Source organism: Eptesicus fuscus, chromosome 13, assembly GCF_027574615.1.
Source record: "Eptesicus fuscus isolate TK198812 chromosome 13, DD_ASM_mEF_20220401, whole genome shotgun sequence".
NCBI lineage: Eukaryota > Metazoa > Chordata > Mammalia > Chiroptera > Vespertilionidae > Eptesicus > Eptesicus fuscus.
Genome location: NC_072485.1, coordinates 74,111,744 through 74,130,079, shown reverse-complemented (window position 1 = coordinate 74,130,079; position 18,336 = coordinate 74,111,744). Strand labels below are relative to the sequence as shown.

Genomic DNA, 18,336 nt, shown 5'->3' with positions numbered 1-18,336 from the left:
AAAATTGAAAAAGATTCTTTTTATGAATTTTTGAGCTCAGAACATTTTTTAGTTCTGGTTTGGAACTAAATGGTGACCAGCTGACCCAATTTGCCTTGAACTTTCAGGGCTAAATCCAGGAAGGTCCTGGGCACATTGGGTCGGTTGGTCACCCTGGTGTTACTAAACTTCTAAGTCAGTCTATGGATTAAGCCTGATCCTTCGAAGCTGGAACCTGCTACTTTTCCCCAATTATTTAAGATTTTATTTTCCCTCTTCCCTTTGAAGTAAAGCAAGAAAATCTGGCCCTTTCCTTCTCTTTATGTGAGTTCAATGGAGATGGAGCATGGAGGATGGACAGAAAGGGCAGCTTCTCTCATGTCAGCCACCTGTGACTCCTTTGCACTTGACCCCATTGTTTAAAGAGAACATCAAGGCACATCCTGGAGGCTCTGCTTCCTGCTGACTTGAACATGTGCACTGTCGTCAGGAAATAGTCTGTTCCCACCTGCCCGGCCTCACAATGTCACGTGAACCTCAGGTGAAGGTTCCAACCCCTGGGACATAAAACACCAAAGCTCCTAGAGGTCACAGGCCAGTTCCCCTCCCTCTCAATGTCATTGCAATGGCTTCTGCCCTGGCTTGAGTTTCCTTACTGAGCAGAAACTGTGTCCCAGGACTGTTTTGTGTTTGGATAGGCCCAAGTGCAAACTAGTGGGGATATAAAGAGGAGTGTCTAGTAAGGGCAGCAGAGCATGGCGAGATCCTTGCACCTGCCTCTTAGACAGTTTGTGCTGAGGACCCCGTGAGAGCAAGGCCATTCCTCACATCTTAGCTGAACACAGTGGTACTTTGGGGATAAAGCTGGCCTGAGAATTATAAAGGGGATTTGAAATACAGATTGGGCTAGGTATACTGATGTTCATTTTACAGCCATTCTCACACTATTGCTGCAAGTGGCTTTCAATATTCTCCATTTACAATAGAGTGCAGTGCTGAAGAACACAGGCTTTTTGCCCAGCTGGTGTTGCTCAGTGGTTGAGCTTCGACCCATGCACCAAGAGACCGTAGGTTCAATTCCCCATCAAGGCACATGCCCATGTTGCAGGCTCAATCCCCAGTGGGGGGTGGGGGGCTGCAGGAGGCAGCTGATAGATGGTTCTCACTCATCATTGATGTTTCTCTCTTTCTCCCTCTCTCTTCCCCTCTCTCTAAAATCAATAAAAACATATTAAAAAGAAAAAAGAAGCCCACCCCACCTTCACTATGTTGTGGCTATGTGACCACCAGCATGTTGCTCATTGTTCTAAACTTCTGTTGCTTCTCTTTAGAGATAAGAACATCAAATGTATAGGATTGTTGTGACAGATGATATTAAAGCACTTAGAAGCAATAAGCACTCACTTGTTGCTCTCAATAATTAGGAGCTAATGTTATCAATCTTGGGTTAGATGAGGAAATTGAGACATCAAAGTCTGTTGACTTCAAAACTCTAATAGTGTTTATAGTTAGTGTTGTCAAGGAGCCCAACATCCCTGAACTGAGAATTGACCAGGTAGGAGCATTCTGTGGTGGTTTGGATACCATTTCAAAATCATAATAAAAATTATTGTATAGTTAGCATTTGATGGGTATCTACCAAGGGCAGACCCTGTTCTAAGCACTTCCCTATTAACTCTCCCTATATAACCTCATTGACTCTTTGAAGTATATACTCTTAGTATTTCCATCTTGCAGACGTGGAAACTGAGGTACAGAGCCATAGAATCTTGGCAAAAGCCAGAGTTTATATTGACAAGATCATCTCCAGCCACCCTAGCTGGTTTGGCTGAGTGGATAGAGTGTCAGCCTGCGGACAGAAGGGTCCTGGGTTTGATTCCGGCCAAGGGCACATGCCTGGGTTGCAGGCTTGATCCCCAGGAGGAGGCATGCAGGAGGCAGCCGATCAATGATTCTCTCTCATCATTGATGTTTCTCTCTCTCTCTCTCACTCTCCCTTCCTCTCTGAAATCAGTAAAGCAATATATTTTTTAAAAAAGAAAAATATCATCTCCAGCCAAACAGGGGAGTGACCTGGCAGCTTTGGCAATGCTCCAACCCCGCCTCCTCCCCCCACCCAATGCAGGGTTCTCACTCAGGTCCCCCAACAAAGCTTCCTGAAGAGCCAGGTGCCAGCTGGAGCTGGGGGCTCCTGGGCTGTGATTGGCTGCCATTATCTGTGGTTAGCCCTCCGTGGTGGGGGAGGCTGGGAAGGGCAGTGGAAGCTGATAAATAATGCAGCAGTCTTTTCTGAGGGACAAGAGAGCCAGGAGGGAGAGGAGAACACACTTGGCTTTCTTGTTGGTATCCAATAATATCAACTGAGTTACAGACATCCCAACACTTTGCCCAGGCAGCCTGCTGAGCAAGGTAACACTCGAGCTTTTCCTGCCTTGAGTTACATATTTATTTACATTTTTATGTTTCTAATCAGAAATACTTGGGCTTTTTTTTCCTTGCAGGGGATGAAGGGAGGGAGAGGGGGATGCTGACATCAATTTGATTTTGCTCTCCAGTGTATGGAAATAGAAAGGAACAAGATACCAAGTTTAGGAAGACACAGTAGATTCGTAGAGAAGATGCAGACTATCTGAGTGACTGTAAATGAATGTTGCAGGCAGAGGAAGGGTGTAAGGTGTGCTTCTTGGATGAATGAGTCAACAAAGCAGCAGAAAGAAAGGTGTGAGTCTCTGGGGGGAAAAATACTGTGCTAGTCCAGGCAAGAAAAATGATCAGGAGCAAACAAATTGCAGGGTGGGAGGAACGCTATTGCCAAGTATTGCCGGGATTTGTTTGAATCAGATTGGACTAAGGAGGAGACCAGTATTTCTCAAAGGGTGACCTGTGGGCCACTCACAGCAGGATCACTGGAATGTGTGTTAAACAATACAATTTTTGGACTTCATCCCTTGTCAATGGAATCAGACTCTCTGGGAGCTGATGATCTGCATTAGTGTGTGTGTGTGTGTGTGTGTGTGTGTGTGTGTGTGTGTGTGTGTCTTTTTAAACACAAGCTCCCTAAGGATTGTGATACCTAATAATTTTGAGACCACTGTAGAAACCCTGCTTTGATGTTATGGCCTTGAGCCAGGATTCCTGGCCAGGGCTTGTGACAATACACTTCTCTTTCTGAAGTAGTTCAAGCATTGTGTTGCCTAGAGGAAAGACAAGAAACTTGGGGTTAATTTGTGGCTGCTTGAGACTTAGAAAAAAGCTTTTGATGCTGCCAGCTTTTGGATGATGGTGCCAGGCAAGTTGTAGACAATAGTATGTGTGAAGTGACTGCATGAATGAGCAGAACAGATGCCGCAATGAGGGGTCATACATTAGTCACTTAGAAATTGTGTGTAGAACAAGTTGAATAGGTTAAGAGGGGAAACTGAGGGCCAAGTACTAGGCTGTGCATGTGTGTAGGGTGGAAAGCTGGGCTAGGATGGGGGCTGCTGCTGCTGTGGTGGCCCAACCCCCTGAAGGACGTAATGATAGTGGTCACCACCAATGACAGCTCTGCCCCGTCCAAGCCACACCAGACTGGTGTGTACAGGTGACTCTGTGCCTTTTTAGAATCAGAGGCTGGTCTACTGCAGAGACCATTTGTTAGAAGTGAGGAGATGAAGCATTTGCAAGATTTCTGAGTATGAAAAAAATGTGACTACAAGAGAACTCTTTTCTTAACTTCATGCTGTCTACAGGTTTACATTTCAGTCCCCTCTCTACACGCTTCCCAGAAAAGAAAGATAAACTAAGGATGGTGGTCAGATTTGAGATTGAGCCAGGTCTGAAACTTCCCTGGGGGCAAATTTAGAAAGAAATCTGAAAAAGTGACTATGGATATACATGTAAATCTAGTCTTGAAAACATTTTCCCCTAAATTGAATTGATGACAAACATTTTAAAAATAATGTTTGTTGTGAAAAATTCAAATGATATAAGAATGAATAAAATAGAAAATGAAGAGACCTTCTTACCAGCATCAACTCTATTTTCTAAGCAGTGGACAAGGTTAAGACTTCAGTGCATGTCCTTCAGAATCTCTGTCCTCTCAGGTACACTCAAACATGAACAAATTTGCATAGAGGAGCCCCACTATATGCTATTGTTGCTCTGTTCTCTGCTTTGTCATGTGGGCATCTTGCTGTAATGTTGATGCATATCGAAATTGCACATATACATATAGAAATGTTAAATTTCTGTATTGTATTCCATTCTATACTGGACTATAGTTTAAAAATGACCTATTGGTGACTATTTGTAATGTTTCCTATTTTTAAAGTAACAATCTTAAAAAAACAAATCTTTCTATCTTCACATATGTGGGAATAACCTGTGGAATGTTTATTTCCACAAGAATAACATGTAGAAACGGTTCTATAGAATAACTTTCTAAAAGCAGATATATTGACCAAAGACAATACACGTATTTAAGCTTTTTAGAGGCATTGCTAAAATTGCCGCTGGAGATATTGCACCAATGTACGTGCCTCCCCAAAATGTATGAAGATGTTTTGATTTCCCCTTGCCTTAATTAAAGCTGAGTAATGTCAATATTTTTAATCTTTGCTAATTAGATAGATAAAAATATCTCATTAGCGCTTAAAAGTTCTATCTTCTTCTAAAAGTAATACATGGTAATTTTTAGGAAAAGTAAAAAAATCATAGGTGAGGATAAAAAACACAATATCTATAGCTCCCACAGATCACTACTATTAGCATTTTGGTGAATATTCCCCTAAAAACAAGAATAACAGCTCCCCCCACCCCCACCACCTTCTTGCTTCTAGTTTGAATAAACTTTTAGCAGTTGAGTTGAAAAACAATCTAATAAATACATTTGCTTTGGATGTCAAGCACTGATAACGGCTTGTTGATGGCACTCTTTCCATGGGGGTATTTAGATAAGTGGATTTTGGTAGACTCTGATATATCATTACAGGCCAGTGGGAGTCAGCAGAGGAGCAGGGAGGGAGGGAAGATAGTTCCAGAGACCCTTCCAACATGCCTGGTGCTTGACTAACTCAACTGTGATTAGCTCCAGAGAGGGTCATTATTATCATGGAATTCCAGACAATGAGTGCATTCAACAAAGACTGGGAAAGGAAAGGCTAAAGGAATGAAAAGACACGTGGGAATGAGGTCAAGCCAACAAGACAGGGTGACCTGACTCAGGACAGAATTTAGGGACTTCAATGAAGAAGCATAAACAACTTTGAGGTATTTGTTGGGTTGCTGCTGAAATACTTTTGAGGTTAAGGAGACCTTTGAAATAGTTTGGAATTTGTTTAGTTCTCACACAATTCTGCATATGGAACAATTTAACAGGATTTTCCCTTTAACCAAGTCTTGGAAATTGGCTTTTAGCTTTTATGAAAAAATCAATCTCTGATGCATAATGCATGCAAGATGGGATGAACTTCGGTAGTTTAAAGGATGACCTAAAAAGAAACTTTGTTGGCTTCAGTCAGGATTAACCCTTGCGCTCCCCTTCCCCATGCCACCCGTGGCCAAAGTGTGTTCACCTGAGGAGTAGCTTCCATGAGCACATCACTTTGGTTAGTTAATTAATTGAGGGGGAGAAGTGTTGCCTGATATAATTGATGGGTCAAGAGTGTCCACCCAGGCGAATCTGGGAGAGAAAGATGGTAGTTTGAAAATACAATTGCTGTTTTTCCAATTATCGGTACTAAAGAATTTTGAGAGTATTGGGCTGATTGGGTCTAGAAAGGACCCAAATGGCATTTTCAGACTTTTTTTCTACAGCACTATTGATGTCTGTACCACAACCCAGATTTGTAGGCTTTCCTGGCATATGAAATGGCCAATGTTTTTGTTTTTGTTATTACCAGCAGATAAATATTATTCCTACCTCTTGCTACAAGCTATAGAGCTAATGACCATTGCCCGTAATGTCTTTCAGGATGGCAGCCCAATAAACACCTCAAAGTTGCTTATGGTTATATCTGGAATGACTTGAATTTTTCATCTTAAAAGTCCTTCGGAATCTTTGTATGTGCCCACTGTGGTTTATTGCAGGTTTAGAGCATAATGTGGTTTTTTGTTCGAATATAGAGACAGCCTTATAATTTGCAGCAGTGTTCACTAATTAAAACTGTAAGCAAAATTACTATCCATGATTCTTATTATTAGTTTGCATTCATAAACCTCAAGATTCACTTCATCCTTCAAGGAGTGAGTAATTACTTTCTTTGGGTTAGTAGCTTTATCATCCCTTTATGACCCATTTGGAAGAAATAAACAACCAACCTCTCGGGAGTCTGCTTTAAAAAGCTGGAAATATATTGTCCAGCGAGCGCAATGAGGCTAATGCAAGGTGAAAAATATGACTTTTCTCTGGTTTTAGTAGCCAGTTTTTCCTTGCATGTACTCAGCAAATAACGATTGAGCACCTAAGGTGTACTAGGAAACTTGGGGAGACAGAGATGAATCACTCAAAGATTCTGTCCTCAAAGAGAACCTAAGATTTGGGTGGGAAGAAACTAAGATGGTACCTGCGTATATATGATGAACCATGGGTGGTGCGTGCGCTTTGGTACACGGTACAGAGACCAGAAGCAGTGTCGGAACAGGGGAGGACTCTGTGCTCTGCGGTATGATCAGCACCTAATGTAGGATATTAAAATAGGAGGCTTGATAAGTCACTTTTTGGATGAGTTAATGAGCGAATATTTGAATGTATTAATTTGTATTCCTTCCGAGATACATCCATGGGATATTGACATTTTTTTTCCCTAATCTGACTTGTTTTCATTGTTCCCAGGCACCTCAGCCAGCATGGCTGTCTCTTTGCCACCCACTCTGGGTCTCAGTTCGGCCCCAGATGAAATCCAGCACCCGCATATTAAATTTTCAGAATGGAAATTTAAGCTGTTCAGGGTGAGATCCTTAGAAAAGGCACCCAAAGAAGCTCACACGGAAAAGAATGAGTCCTCTGAGGGGAAAGTCCCTCTAGAGCAGTCTCCTGCAGTCCCGGACAAGGCTGGTGATGAGGAGCCGGCCTCGACGCAACCAGCATTAAAGCCGCACCCTAAGTTTCTGAGGAAATCCCATGACGATGGGAAGGCAAGAGACAAAGCCATCCACCAAGCCAACCTTCGGCATCTCTGCCGCATCTGTGGGAATTCTTTTAAAAGTGGTGAACACAGCAGGAGATATCCAGTCCACGGGCCCGTGGATGGTAAAACCCAAGTCCTTTTACGCAAGAAGGAAAAGAGAGCCACTTCCTGGCCAGACCTCATTGCTAAGGTTTTCCGGATCGATGTGAAGGCAGATGTTGACTCCATCCACCCCACGGAGTTCTGCCATAACTGCTGGAGCATCATGCACAGGAAGTTCAGCAGCGCCCCATGCGAGGTCTACTTCCCGAGGAATGCAACCATGGAGTGGCACCCCCACACACCTTCCTGTGACATCTGCCACACTGCCCGTCGGGGACTCAAGAGGAAGGGTCGTGAGCCAAACGTGCAGCTCAGCAAAAAACTCAAAACAGCGCTTGACCGAGCAAGACAAGCACGTCAGCGCAAGAAGAGAGTCCAGGCAAGGACCAGTAGCAAGGAAGTGATGAAGCAGATCGCCAACTGCAGCAAGATCCATCTTAGTACCAAGCTCCTGGCAGTGGACTTTCCGGCCCACTTTGTGCAATCTATCTCCTGCCAGATTTGTGAACACATTCTGGCCGACCCCGTGGAGACCACCTGTAAGCACGTGTTTTGCAGGATCTGCATTCTCAGATGCCTCAAAGTCATGGGCAGCTATTGTCCCTCTTGCAGATATCCCTGCTTCCCTACGGACCTGGAGAGTCCAGTGAAGTCCTTTCTGAGCATCTTGAATTCCCTGGTGGTGAAATGCCCAGCGCAGGAGTGCAATGAGGAGGTCACCTTGGAAAAATATAATCACCATGTAGCAAGCCACAAGGACTCCAAAGAGACTTTTGTGCATATTAATAAGGGAGGCCGGCCCCGCCAGCATCTCCTGTCCCTGACCCGGAGGGCTCAGAAGCACCGTCTGAGGGAGCTCAAACTACAAGTCAAGGCCTTTGCTGACAAAGAAGAAGGCGGAGATGTCAAGTCCGTGTGCCTGACCTTGTTCCTGCTGGCGCTGAGGGCGAGAAATGAGCACAGACAAGCCGATGAGCTGGAGGCCATCATGCAGGGACGTGGCTCTGGCCTGCAGCCAGCTGTGTGCTTGGCCATCCGCATCAACACCTTCCTCAGCTGTAGTCAGTACCACAAGATGTACAGGACAGTGAAAGCCATCACGGGGAGGCAGATTTTTCAGCCTTTGCACGCCCTTCGGAACGCTGAGAAGGTCCTTCTGCCGGGCTACCACCCCTTCGAGTGGCAGCCACCTCTGAAGAACGTGTCTTCCAGCACCGACGTGGGCATTATTGACGGGCTGTCTGGACTGTCCTCCTCTGTGGATGACTACCCTGTGGACACCATTGCAAAGCGGTTTCGCTATGATTCAGCGTTGGTGTCTGCTCTGATGGACATGGAAGAAGACATCTTGGAAGGCATGAAAGCCCAAGACCTCGATGATTACCTGAATGGCCCCTTCACCGTAGTGGTGAAGGAGTCTTGTGACGGAATGGGAGACGTGAGTGAGAAGCATGGGAGTGGGCCAGCGGTCCCCGAAAAGGCGGTTCGGTTCTCATTCACAGTCATGAAGATTACCATAGCCCATGGCTCCCAGGATGTGAAGGTGTTTGAGGAAGCCAAGCCCAACTCTGAACTGTGTTGCAAGCCCTTGTGCCTTATGCTGGCAGATGAGTCCGACCACGAGACCCTGACAGCCATCCTGAGCCCTCTCATTGCCGAGAGGGAGGCCATGAAGAGCAGCGAATTGATGCTGGAGATGGGAGGCATCCTCCGGACTTTCAAGTTCATCTTCAGGGGCACTGGATATGATGAGAAACTTGTCCGCGAAGTAGAAGGCCTGGAGGCTTCTGGCTCCGTCTACATCTGCACCCTTTGTGATGCCACCCGCCTGGAAGCTTCTCAAAACCTTGTCTTCCACTCCATAACCAGAAGCCATGCCGAAAACCTGGAGCGCTATGAGGTCTGGCGATCCAACCCCTACCACGAGTCTGTGGAAGAACTCCGGGATCGGGTGAAAGGGGTCTCGGCCAAGCCCTTCATCGAGACAGTCCCTTCCATAGATGCACTCCACTGTGACATTGGCAATGCGGCCGAGTTCTACAAGATCTTCCAGCTAGAGATCGGGGAGGTGTATAGGAATCCCAACGCCTCCAAGGAGGAGAGGAAAAGGTGGCAGGCCACGCTGGACAAGCATCTCCGGAAGAAGATGAACCTCAAACCCATCATGAGGATGAATGGCAACTTTGCCAGGAAGCTCATGACCAAAGAGACTGTTGAGGCCGTTTGTGAGTTAATTCCCTCCGAGGAGAGGCATGAGGCTCTGAGGGAGCTGATGGACCTTTACCTGAAGATGAAACCCGTGTGGCGATCATCATGCCCGGCTAAAGAGTGCCCAGAATCCCTCTGCCAGTATAGTTTCAATTCCCAGCGTTTTGCTGAGCTCCTCTCCACCAAGTTCAAGTATAGATACGAGGGCAAGATCACCAATTATTTTCACAAAACCCTGGCACACGTCCCTGAAATTATTGAGAGGGATGGCTCCATCGGGGCCTGGGCAAGTGAGGGCAATGAGTCTGGCAACAAACTGTTCAGGCGCTTCCGGAAAATGAATGCCAGGCAGTCGAAGTGCTACGAGATGGAAGATGTCTTGAAACATCACTGGCTGTATACCTCCAAATACCTCCAGAAGTTTATGAATGCTCACAATGCATTAAAAAACTCTGGGTTAACCATAAACTCGCAGGCAAGTTTAGAGGACCCATTAGGCCTAGAGGACTCTCTGGAAACTCAAGATTCAATGGAATTTTAAGCAGGGCAGCCACTTTATGAGTTGGTTTTGCAAATGAGTTTTCCTTTGGGTTGCACTGAGGTCTTCTCTTAGCACCTTTCGGTCTCGTGTGCGGGGCTTCACCACCCAAGAGGTGGTAGGTTGGAGAGGCCACCGGGGCTGCAACCATGTCAGGAATGGGTAACTGATGAGCCGATTGCTTGTGCTGTTTAGGGAGTTCAGAGAAGCAACAGGAGAAATGAGTTATTTGAAAAGCTCAGTTACTCAGATCAGAAGTAACTGCAGGGGACCAGAGATTAACGAAGATATGTGTGTGTGCATGAGTGATGTGAAAATCAAAGCCAAGGTTGTCAAAAAAGAATGACCAGAGCAGCCAGGGAAGGCATTTGTCTTGTGGTTTCCATTTCACTCCCATTTATTATAGTTTGTATTGAGATACAAGTGTTTTCTATATCATTTTTGTAGAATTCTTTATTTTATAATGTTCACATATCTTGGCTTATTTTACAGGATATGAAAGAGCTTTTTAGATTTCTCTAATAATAATAATAATAATATCTTACATTTGAATGGGACAATGGCACACACAAAGTGTATTCAATGTGTTTTCTCATTTGGTACATACAGAAATACTCTATATCCAGAAAAATGTTTGGAAAATTAAACTTTTTCTAGGTTTAAATAATGTCTCTATTGGAACCTTGAAAGGTTAGGAGGTCATCTACTGCCATGGATTTTTAAATAATGAAGTTGAAGAAAACAACTGTTCACTGCAGTTAGTTATTGAATCTTTTGGTAATACATGCCTACTTAGCTACCCGGAACCAGGTGTGATTTTTATTTTTACTTTTTAATTTTGATTAATTTAGTCTTCAAATGTTTTGTTCGACAATGTCAGAGCCACAGAGGCTTCTAAAACCTGGGTTTGCTCACTGTGTAAACACAGATTTAATAACCTGTTGAACATATCCGCCATATTTTCTCCATATGAAACCTGGATCAATTTTACAAAATCCAGGTTTCCTGGAGTCTTTCCCTCTGCAATGTGTTACCCTCTCTCTCTATTTTTTAAAATTAATTTTAGTGAACTTCTGTATGTTTTTAAAAAAATATTTTTATTGATTTCAGAGAGAGGGAGAGGGAGAGAGCGATAGAAACATCAATAATGAGAGAGAATCATTGATTGGCTGCCTCCTGCACGCTCCCTACTGGGATCGAACCTGCAACTTGGGCATGTGTCTCTAAGCTGATGCTCTAGCCACCGAGCAAAACCAGCTAGGGCATGTGTTACTCTTTCTGTCATGATAAGCATATTGAGATTTTTATAGCTGGATACCTTTGGACTTCTCCCACTGGCTAAGTTTAGGTACAGCCTGCTCACAGTACAGTGGAGGAGTTAACATTTGTAGAGTGTTTTTATTTTATGGCACTTTTGGAATATTTTTACATTTATTTTGCCTGATTTTTTGTGTGGGGTAGACATAGACATGGCTATTATCCCTATTTGATGGAGGGTTAAATGATTTGCCCAAAGTCATAAGTATAATAGATACCTGATGTGGAATTTGAACTCAGGCCTTTTGTCTCCAAATGCCATGTTCTTTCTACCACAACTCACTATTTTTTTTTTATAAGGCAGGATCGTACTTGTTTAGGACCCACAGTTAATCCCTACAGTTCATAATTCTGGGATCATGTTTCTTGGAGGCAGGGATGGGTGGGTTTTAAGCTATTGGTGTGCTTTAGGATTTTTGCTAGAAAGTAATGCTAAAGCTCCCAAGAGCCCCCAGACCTGGTGGCTTTAGTTATTTGGAAACTGTTGTCTGCATCCTTAGGAATTTGGGAATTGCCAATTGCTGGCAATTTAGAGCAGGCATGGGATTTTATATGTAGTGAGTCAAAACAATATGTTAGTGTTAATTAGTTTTTCCTTCTTTTGATTTTATTGGCCATCAGTGTCACGCTTCATACACAGTATATCAAGGAGCTTTGTAATTTAGTTGTCTAACCTGCATCCGTGACATTTTCCTAAATGATATGCGTTTGGTGTTCTTAATGGGGATTGAACCCAGTATTTTTTCATTTAATAACTACAGCAGTTTTTTCTTGCTTGTTATATATAGAATATATGTAAGTCACAACGACATTTGTAATGTAGTCATCAAAACCATATACATATTTCAGTTTTCTTTTTTTCTTGAAAAAGGAAAGTTTTGCATTTTATAAATGAATGGACTTCTAAGCCACCCGTTTTCTTCATCCTGTTGAATGCTTACAGCGTGTCTCTGCACTAATAAACAGCGGAATTCATGCCATCAGCCTACTCCCCAAAGCATGCTGGCACTGGTTTGTGGATTTCCCCCCCATTTCCACTCTGTTACTCAATTGGTGGCACTATAAATACTTTCCAGTATTAAATTCCCTTTTTCTAGCCTTGTAGGAACAATTTTGAATGCATGTGACTAACAGCATGATTTCCAGCACAACCATCCCTATGATCCCTTAATCGGATCACATTTCGATAAGCCCCGGGAACATCTGGCCACAGGCATTTCAATATGTAGAAATGCTGCCTCTGGTTGTCTTTGCCCTTGTTGTTGAGACCGCAGTATTGCAGACCCTGGTTTTATGCTCCACTTTGACTTTTGACAATGCGCGTTGTAAATGCAATCACATACTCCAGGGAAATGCAGCCCAGTGAACGGAGCATTTCTTTGAAGTATGGGTGGGAGCTTCGCAAGTGCAATGCCTTTTCCTCCTGCGGAACCGATTCTACCACTTTTCCTTCCAGCCCACCGAGGGGCACTGCAGGGACCAGCGATAATGGCTGATGAAAATTGATGAATGGTCCGTGTGAAGTCAAAAAGCACTTTGGGATTCATAAACACGCTCTGAGAAGCAAGAGCAGGAGGAAAAGATGTCTTTTCCTTCCATGTGAGCTGGAATTTAGTTTTGCTTCAATTTGTTTTCACAAAATATAGATGAAGATAAAGATTTTCTTTTCTTTCTTTCTTTTTTTTTTTTTTTTTGGTTGAGTGTGTGAGTCTTGCATTACATCAAACAGAATTCAAATTCCACACAGCTGGGAGCTAGAATCTGTAAGCACCAGTGGTGGTTTGGAGGGACAAATCACTCAGATGCAAGTGGTTTTTGATGGCAGATTTGCACGTATCTTCAGTTATTGTATGAGACAGGGTCTATCCTTTCAATGCTGAGAGATTTTAAATGAGTGGATATTTTGTCCCTATTTTTTTTTCTTTAACTACAGTAATTTACCTCAGATCATTTTTTTTTTCTTTTTGTGGCATTGTAGTTCACTTTATTTTCTTACAAATAATCACAGTTTGTTCCATGAACTTTGTTTTAGGGACAGTTCAGGTACCAGAATGAAATGGATTTATTTGATGTGGGGGGACCTATATTTCCATGTCAAATGTTTTCAAATTCAAGGAAGGATGTGTTTCAATACTTATTTTTATATTTTAATATTTCTACTCCTCATTAATATTATGGTTACTATTAACAACTTTATGTTTAAGTATTTGAAATAAAAGTTTAAAATTTGGAAATAACGGGTATTGTGATTTATTTTCAAATAATAATATCGAGTCCAACACTTGAAAAATGAAGTAACACCTTTTTTCTTGAGGGAAACACAAAATAAATTGGTTGATCTTTAGACTAAAGGGCAACAGATTTGTGATAATGAGTATCATTTATACTAATGCAGAATGAGATAATTTGGTCCTGGATACTTGAGCTAAACAGTAAGCCTTTGAAAATGTAGGATTTGTAAATCAGAGGGTTTTAACTCCTTTCAGAATCTGATAAAAATATGGATCTGTTCCCCAGAAAATTCACATATTCATAAACTCAACATTTTGGTCAGAGAGGATGACTTGTCCAGGGCTATGCAGATATTTGCAGAACAGAGCTGCAACCCAGATTCTTTTGTCCAGTGCTTTTCCTAGTGATAATAATAATAACAACATCAACAATGGCTACCACTTAGCAAACAATGTGGCAAGCACTCTGCATATGGAGTTCTTACTGGATCCTTTTGGAGTTGGTACTACTTTTCTCTCCATGTTACACACAAGGTCAAGGAAGCTTATTTCAGCCAGAAAATGGCCAAGTCACCTCTACACAATTTCCCCTCTGCTTCTGTCCACCTCCCCTTAGCACTGCTCAGTCATCTCTCTATCATCTACAGGAGACATCCCAGTTCCCTTCTACTCAGAACTGACAGTCATCTGGGCTGCCTCTGTAACCATACAGCTTTAAAACACTGAAGTATGCTTGTATTTGTAGGTAAATAGCATGTGCTCCAAGGCCCCCTGTACCCTTCCCTATTCCAGCAGCTCTGCCCCATCCTCCAGAAACCCACAATCCAGCAAGTGACAGATTAACTCCCAGCACAGCAGGAGCCTTAGGGATCCAGCACCAGGCTAGCATCTTCTTCAATTTACTTTTTTTTTTTTTTTTTTACTAGTATTATCCTTGCTTTGTTTCACTTCCCCCAACTTTTTTGTGGTATAATGAGCAAACAAAATTATATATATATTTAAAGGTGCAACATGATGATTTGATATACACTTGCATTATAAAATATTTACCAAAATCAAGTTAATTAGTGCACCCATCACCTCACATACCTATTGTGTGTGTGTGTGTGTGTGTGTATAGTGAAAACACTTAAGATCTACTCTCTTAACAAATTTCAAGTGTATAATTTAATATCAATAACTATAGTCACCACCTTGTACACTAGTTCCTCAGAACTAAAACTCATAGCTGAAAATTGGTACCCTTTGGCCAATTATTTGAATATAGAGGCCCGATGCACGAAGATTCATGCAAGAGTGGGCCTTCCCCTAGCTGCCGGCACCGCCTTCGCTCTGGCCAGGAGCCGCCTTTCTGCCTTCCCACGCCGTCCAGAAGCCTGGAGCGGCTGTGGTGGTGCAGAACACCTGCATCGTCGCCATGGCGATGATGCAAGTGTCCTGCCCCACCCCTGGTTGCTCGGTGCCTGTATATGCAAATTAATCTGCCATCTTTGTTGGGTTAATTTGCATACTCCTGATTGGCTGGTGGGCATCTCAAAGGTACGGTCAATTAGCACGTTACTCTTTTATTAGTGTAGATTACCTTTGAATTTAAGAATGAAGTATCTTACCTGGTCAGTGTGGTTCAGTGATTGAATGTCGACCCATGAACCAGGAGGTCATGATTCAATTCCTGGTTTGGGCACATGCCTGGGGTTGCAGGCTCAAACCCCAGTAGGTAGCATGCGGGAGGCAGCTGATCGACGATTCTCTGTCATCATTGATGTTTCTATCTCTCCATCCCTTCCTCTTTGAAATAAAAATAATGAAGTATCTCCTTACCCTTGAAGACCCAGCTAAGTTCTATATTGTTCCTGGTACTTTTTTGAACTACTTCAGCCTATATTTTGAACAAATATTTATAGAATGCCTTCTATGAGCAGGCAATGGGTGCTTGGCACTGGAGCTACAGCAACAGAGATGGTTACTGCTCACAGAGACTTTGGGGGAGGTGACATCAACCAGCAATAAACCTAATAAATGCATGACTGCACACTCTAGCTGGCTTCATGAAGGAAAAGTGCCAGGTGCAATAAAAATACAATATAGCACAATGGGATTTAAACTGGGGAATCAAATAAATAGCCTAGGAAGGAGGAACCTTAGGAGGAGACTGGTAGAATGAGTGGATGGAGCAGGTGAGAGGTGATGGACTGGAGAAGACTTAGACTGTGAGCAGATGCTGAGGCAGGGTGTTTAGGAACAAAAGGAATGGCCCTCCTGTAGGAGCTGACCGAGCGAAGGTGAGAGAGGATCAGGCAGAGGCCTCATTGCACAGGAACAGGTTGATTGGGTCATGACTTTATTTTATTTTTGTTTTAAAGAAACAACAGATTTTTTTTTAATGTTTAATAAAATTGATTTTTAGAGAGGAAGGGAGAGGAATAGAGAGAGAAACACCAGTTGGCTGCCTCCTGCACGCCTCCCCACTCGGGATCAGGCCTGCCTGGGAACTGAACCAGGGACCCCTTGGTTCATGGGTCCATGCTCAACCATTGAGCAACACTGGCCGGGCTAGGTCAAGACTTTCAATCCTACCCCAAATGCAAATGGAAACCATTGAAGAGTTTGAGGCAGACAACTGATACAGTCCACGGCCAGAGAGGAGTGGGATACGAGCGGAAGGGAAGGTATTAAATGTGAGGAGATTTGTCCAAGAGTGAGAAAGGTTATGCCTACACGTTTAAATGATGGAGGAGCAATTTCAAACATTTTGACATGTTCTACATGTCCTCTTGCACACATCTCATGCCCTCTGACGACGGTGTCCCACTGGCAGACTCATTCCCTCATGAAGTTAGCATTCCTTCCCCTGACTTGTTTCCTTCTTTCTCATGGAAACTTCCTTTTGCCTCTGGCTTTTACCTAATCATTTTTGCCCCCTGCTGATGGTGACAGTGCCTTCTTAAAATACGTACCGACTTACTGTTACTAAGAAAGTAAAGTGTTCCTGCATGGATGCCTGATTTTAAATTTGTCATCAGTTGCTTGAAGTGTATTACTTTATTTTCTGTCACTTTCCTGCCTTGCCCCCTTGCCTCATCCTACAGTGAGACTGTAACTTCCCCAAAGATAGGACTCCACTTTTACGTTTCTTTTGCAGGTCCCATCATATTTTGCGTAGACCTTGGATTGTCTATAAATGCTTACTGGTGGATACCCCAAAGAGGCTACTCAAAAGTTCTTTATCCTTAAGCTATACATGCTAAGCAGCTTTTAAAAAGGAATGTTATTGATAAGTTTTCCTATCTAGTCTCACAAAATTATGACTTAAATAAATACACATCTACTAGATTGACATCTGGAGACAGAATGAGGTATTAGTTCTTTTAGAAATAAGATCCCTATGTTAGGTGTTGCCTGACAGAAGTAGGTTTGGCTAAAGCTGGCATCATCTATGCTAAATTCCCAGTCAAAAAGCAATATTCTATGCTATGGTGGAATTTGGCAGCATATAAATTATTTGGAATTCTTGTCACTGGGGATTAGAATGGCTGCCTTTTCTAGCTAAATGTACCATGATATCCATTCTAAACCTGTGTGACCTCTTTTCACTACAAAAGAGAATAAATTTAATCAAGACCTCACCTCATCTTCTGTGCAGTACACTGTTTTTTTTTGTTGTTGTTTGTTTGTTTGTTTCCAAGCTCTGTGGGATGAGATATTTTGATTGGTAAAGATGTTTGGAACACAAGGGGTGCATTTCCATATCTCATCCTTCACTTATTAAGGAATCAGAAGGACAGTGAGACAACTACAGAAGTGAGTACATTTCAGTTGATATACAGTGAACTTAATTCAATGAACATTTATTGAGCATTAACTAATATACCAGAAACAGGGCTTGGTATTAAGAACACACACACACACACACACACACACACACACACACACGTATAGGTTGTTTCACGTGTGTGTGTGTGTGTGTGTGTGTGTGACAAAGAATAGGTTGTCCTTATTGGAATATAGATGGAATTCACCAATCAATTTAATTTAATTCAGTTCAACTGCACTTTAGAAGCCTACAATAGGCCAGGCATAATGCTAAGTACTGGGAATACCAAAATTATAAAGTCACCATTTGAGTCCTCATGAAATTCATAGTTGGCTAAAGTCAGACACTTAGGATACTTAGTAAATAGTAGTTTACTGGTTTAGGTATATGAGTAGAAATCCATTGATGATGCTGAAACAGTATTGAGGAGAGATGGTAAAGTCTGTATAGTGTGACAATAGTTTGAGATACTATTTAATTTAATTAAAATGTTATTCTGTAATTCTGTTACAAAATGAGTTTAAATTTCAGAACATGTCAGAAAATGACATTGCCCTTTTAAATAATATTCTCTAAAGATAATATTTTAAAAGATTTCACTAATTTGGATAAATTTTTTTATGTTTGAACAATGGATATTAATAAAAACAACCTTAGTATGTGGCTCTTTTGCTATGTTTATTAATACTATATCTTTGTACATGTATTTTACATTTTGACTCTTCCATAAAGAACCAATGAATTAATGACAATTTTACTTTTTTAAATCTGTAGACAAATCAAGATAAGAGTTTGTATCTGCCTCTAGAAGGAATAACTCTTTTGAACTCTATGAAGGATATTTCAGCTCTACTAGTAACTTATGCTAGTTTCTACTAACAGATAGAAAATAAATTACTGGGATCCCGAGACTATTAAATAGTATAATTTTTCCCTTCATTGGGTAGCTATAAATGTTAATAATTGAAGTAAATAAATATAAACAGGAGACATTTTAATATTTTATTAGTTTCATGTAGATGATAGAAATAACAAAAA

The 18,336-nt window shown here is 42.2% G+C and overlaps 1 protein-coding gene across 1 annotated transcript; it reads left to right on the top strand.

Moving 5' to 3' along the window:
* The first annotated feature begins 6,807 nt into the window (after window positions 1–6,807).
* On the top strand, window positions 6,808–9,939 carry RAG1 (recombination activating 1). The gene has a single exon (XM_008146798.3). It carries the CDS (start codon window positions 6,808–6,810, stop codon window positions 9,937–9,939), a length of 3,132 nt encoding a protein of 1,043 aa, XP_008145020.2.
* The last annotated feature ends 8,397 nt before the right edge of the window (window positions 9,940–18,336 follow it).

Excerpts from the sequence above, each read along its gene's own strand:
- RAG1 (XM_008146798.3), top strand. The coding sequence starts at position 6,808 with ATGGCTGTCTCTTTGCCACCCACTCTGGGTCTCAGTTCGGCCCCAGAT.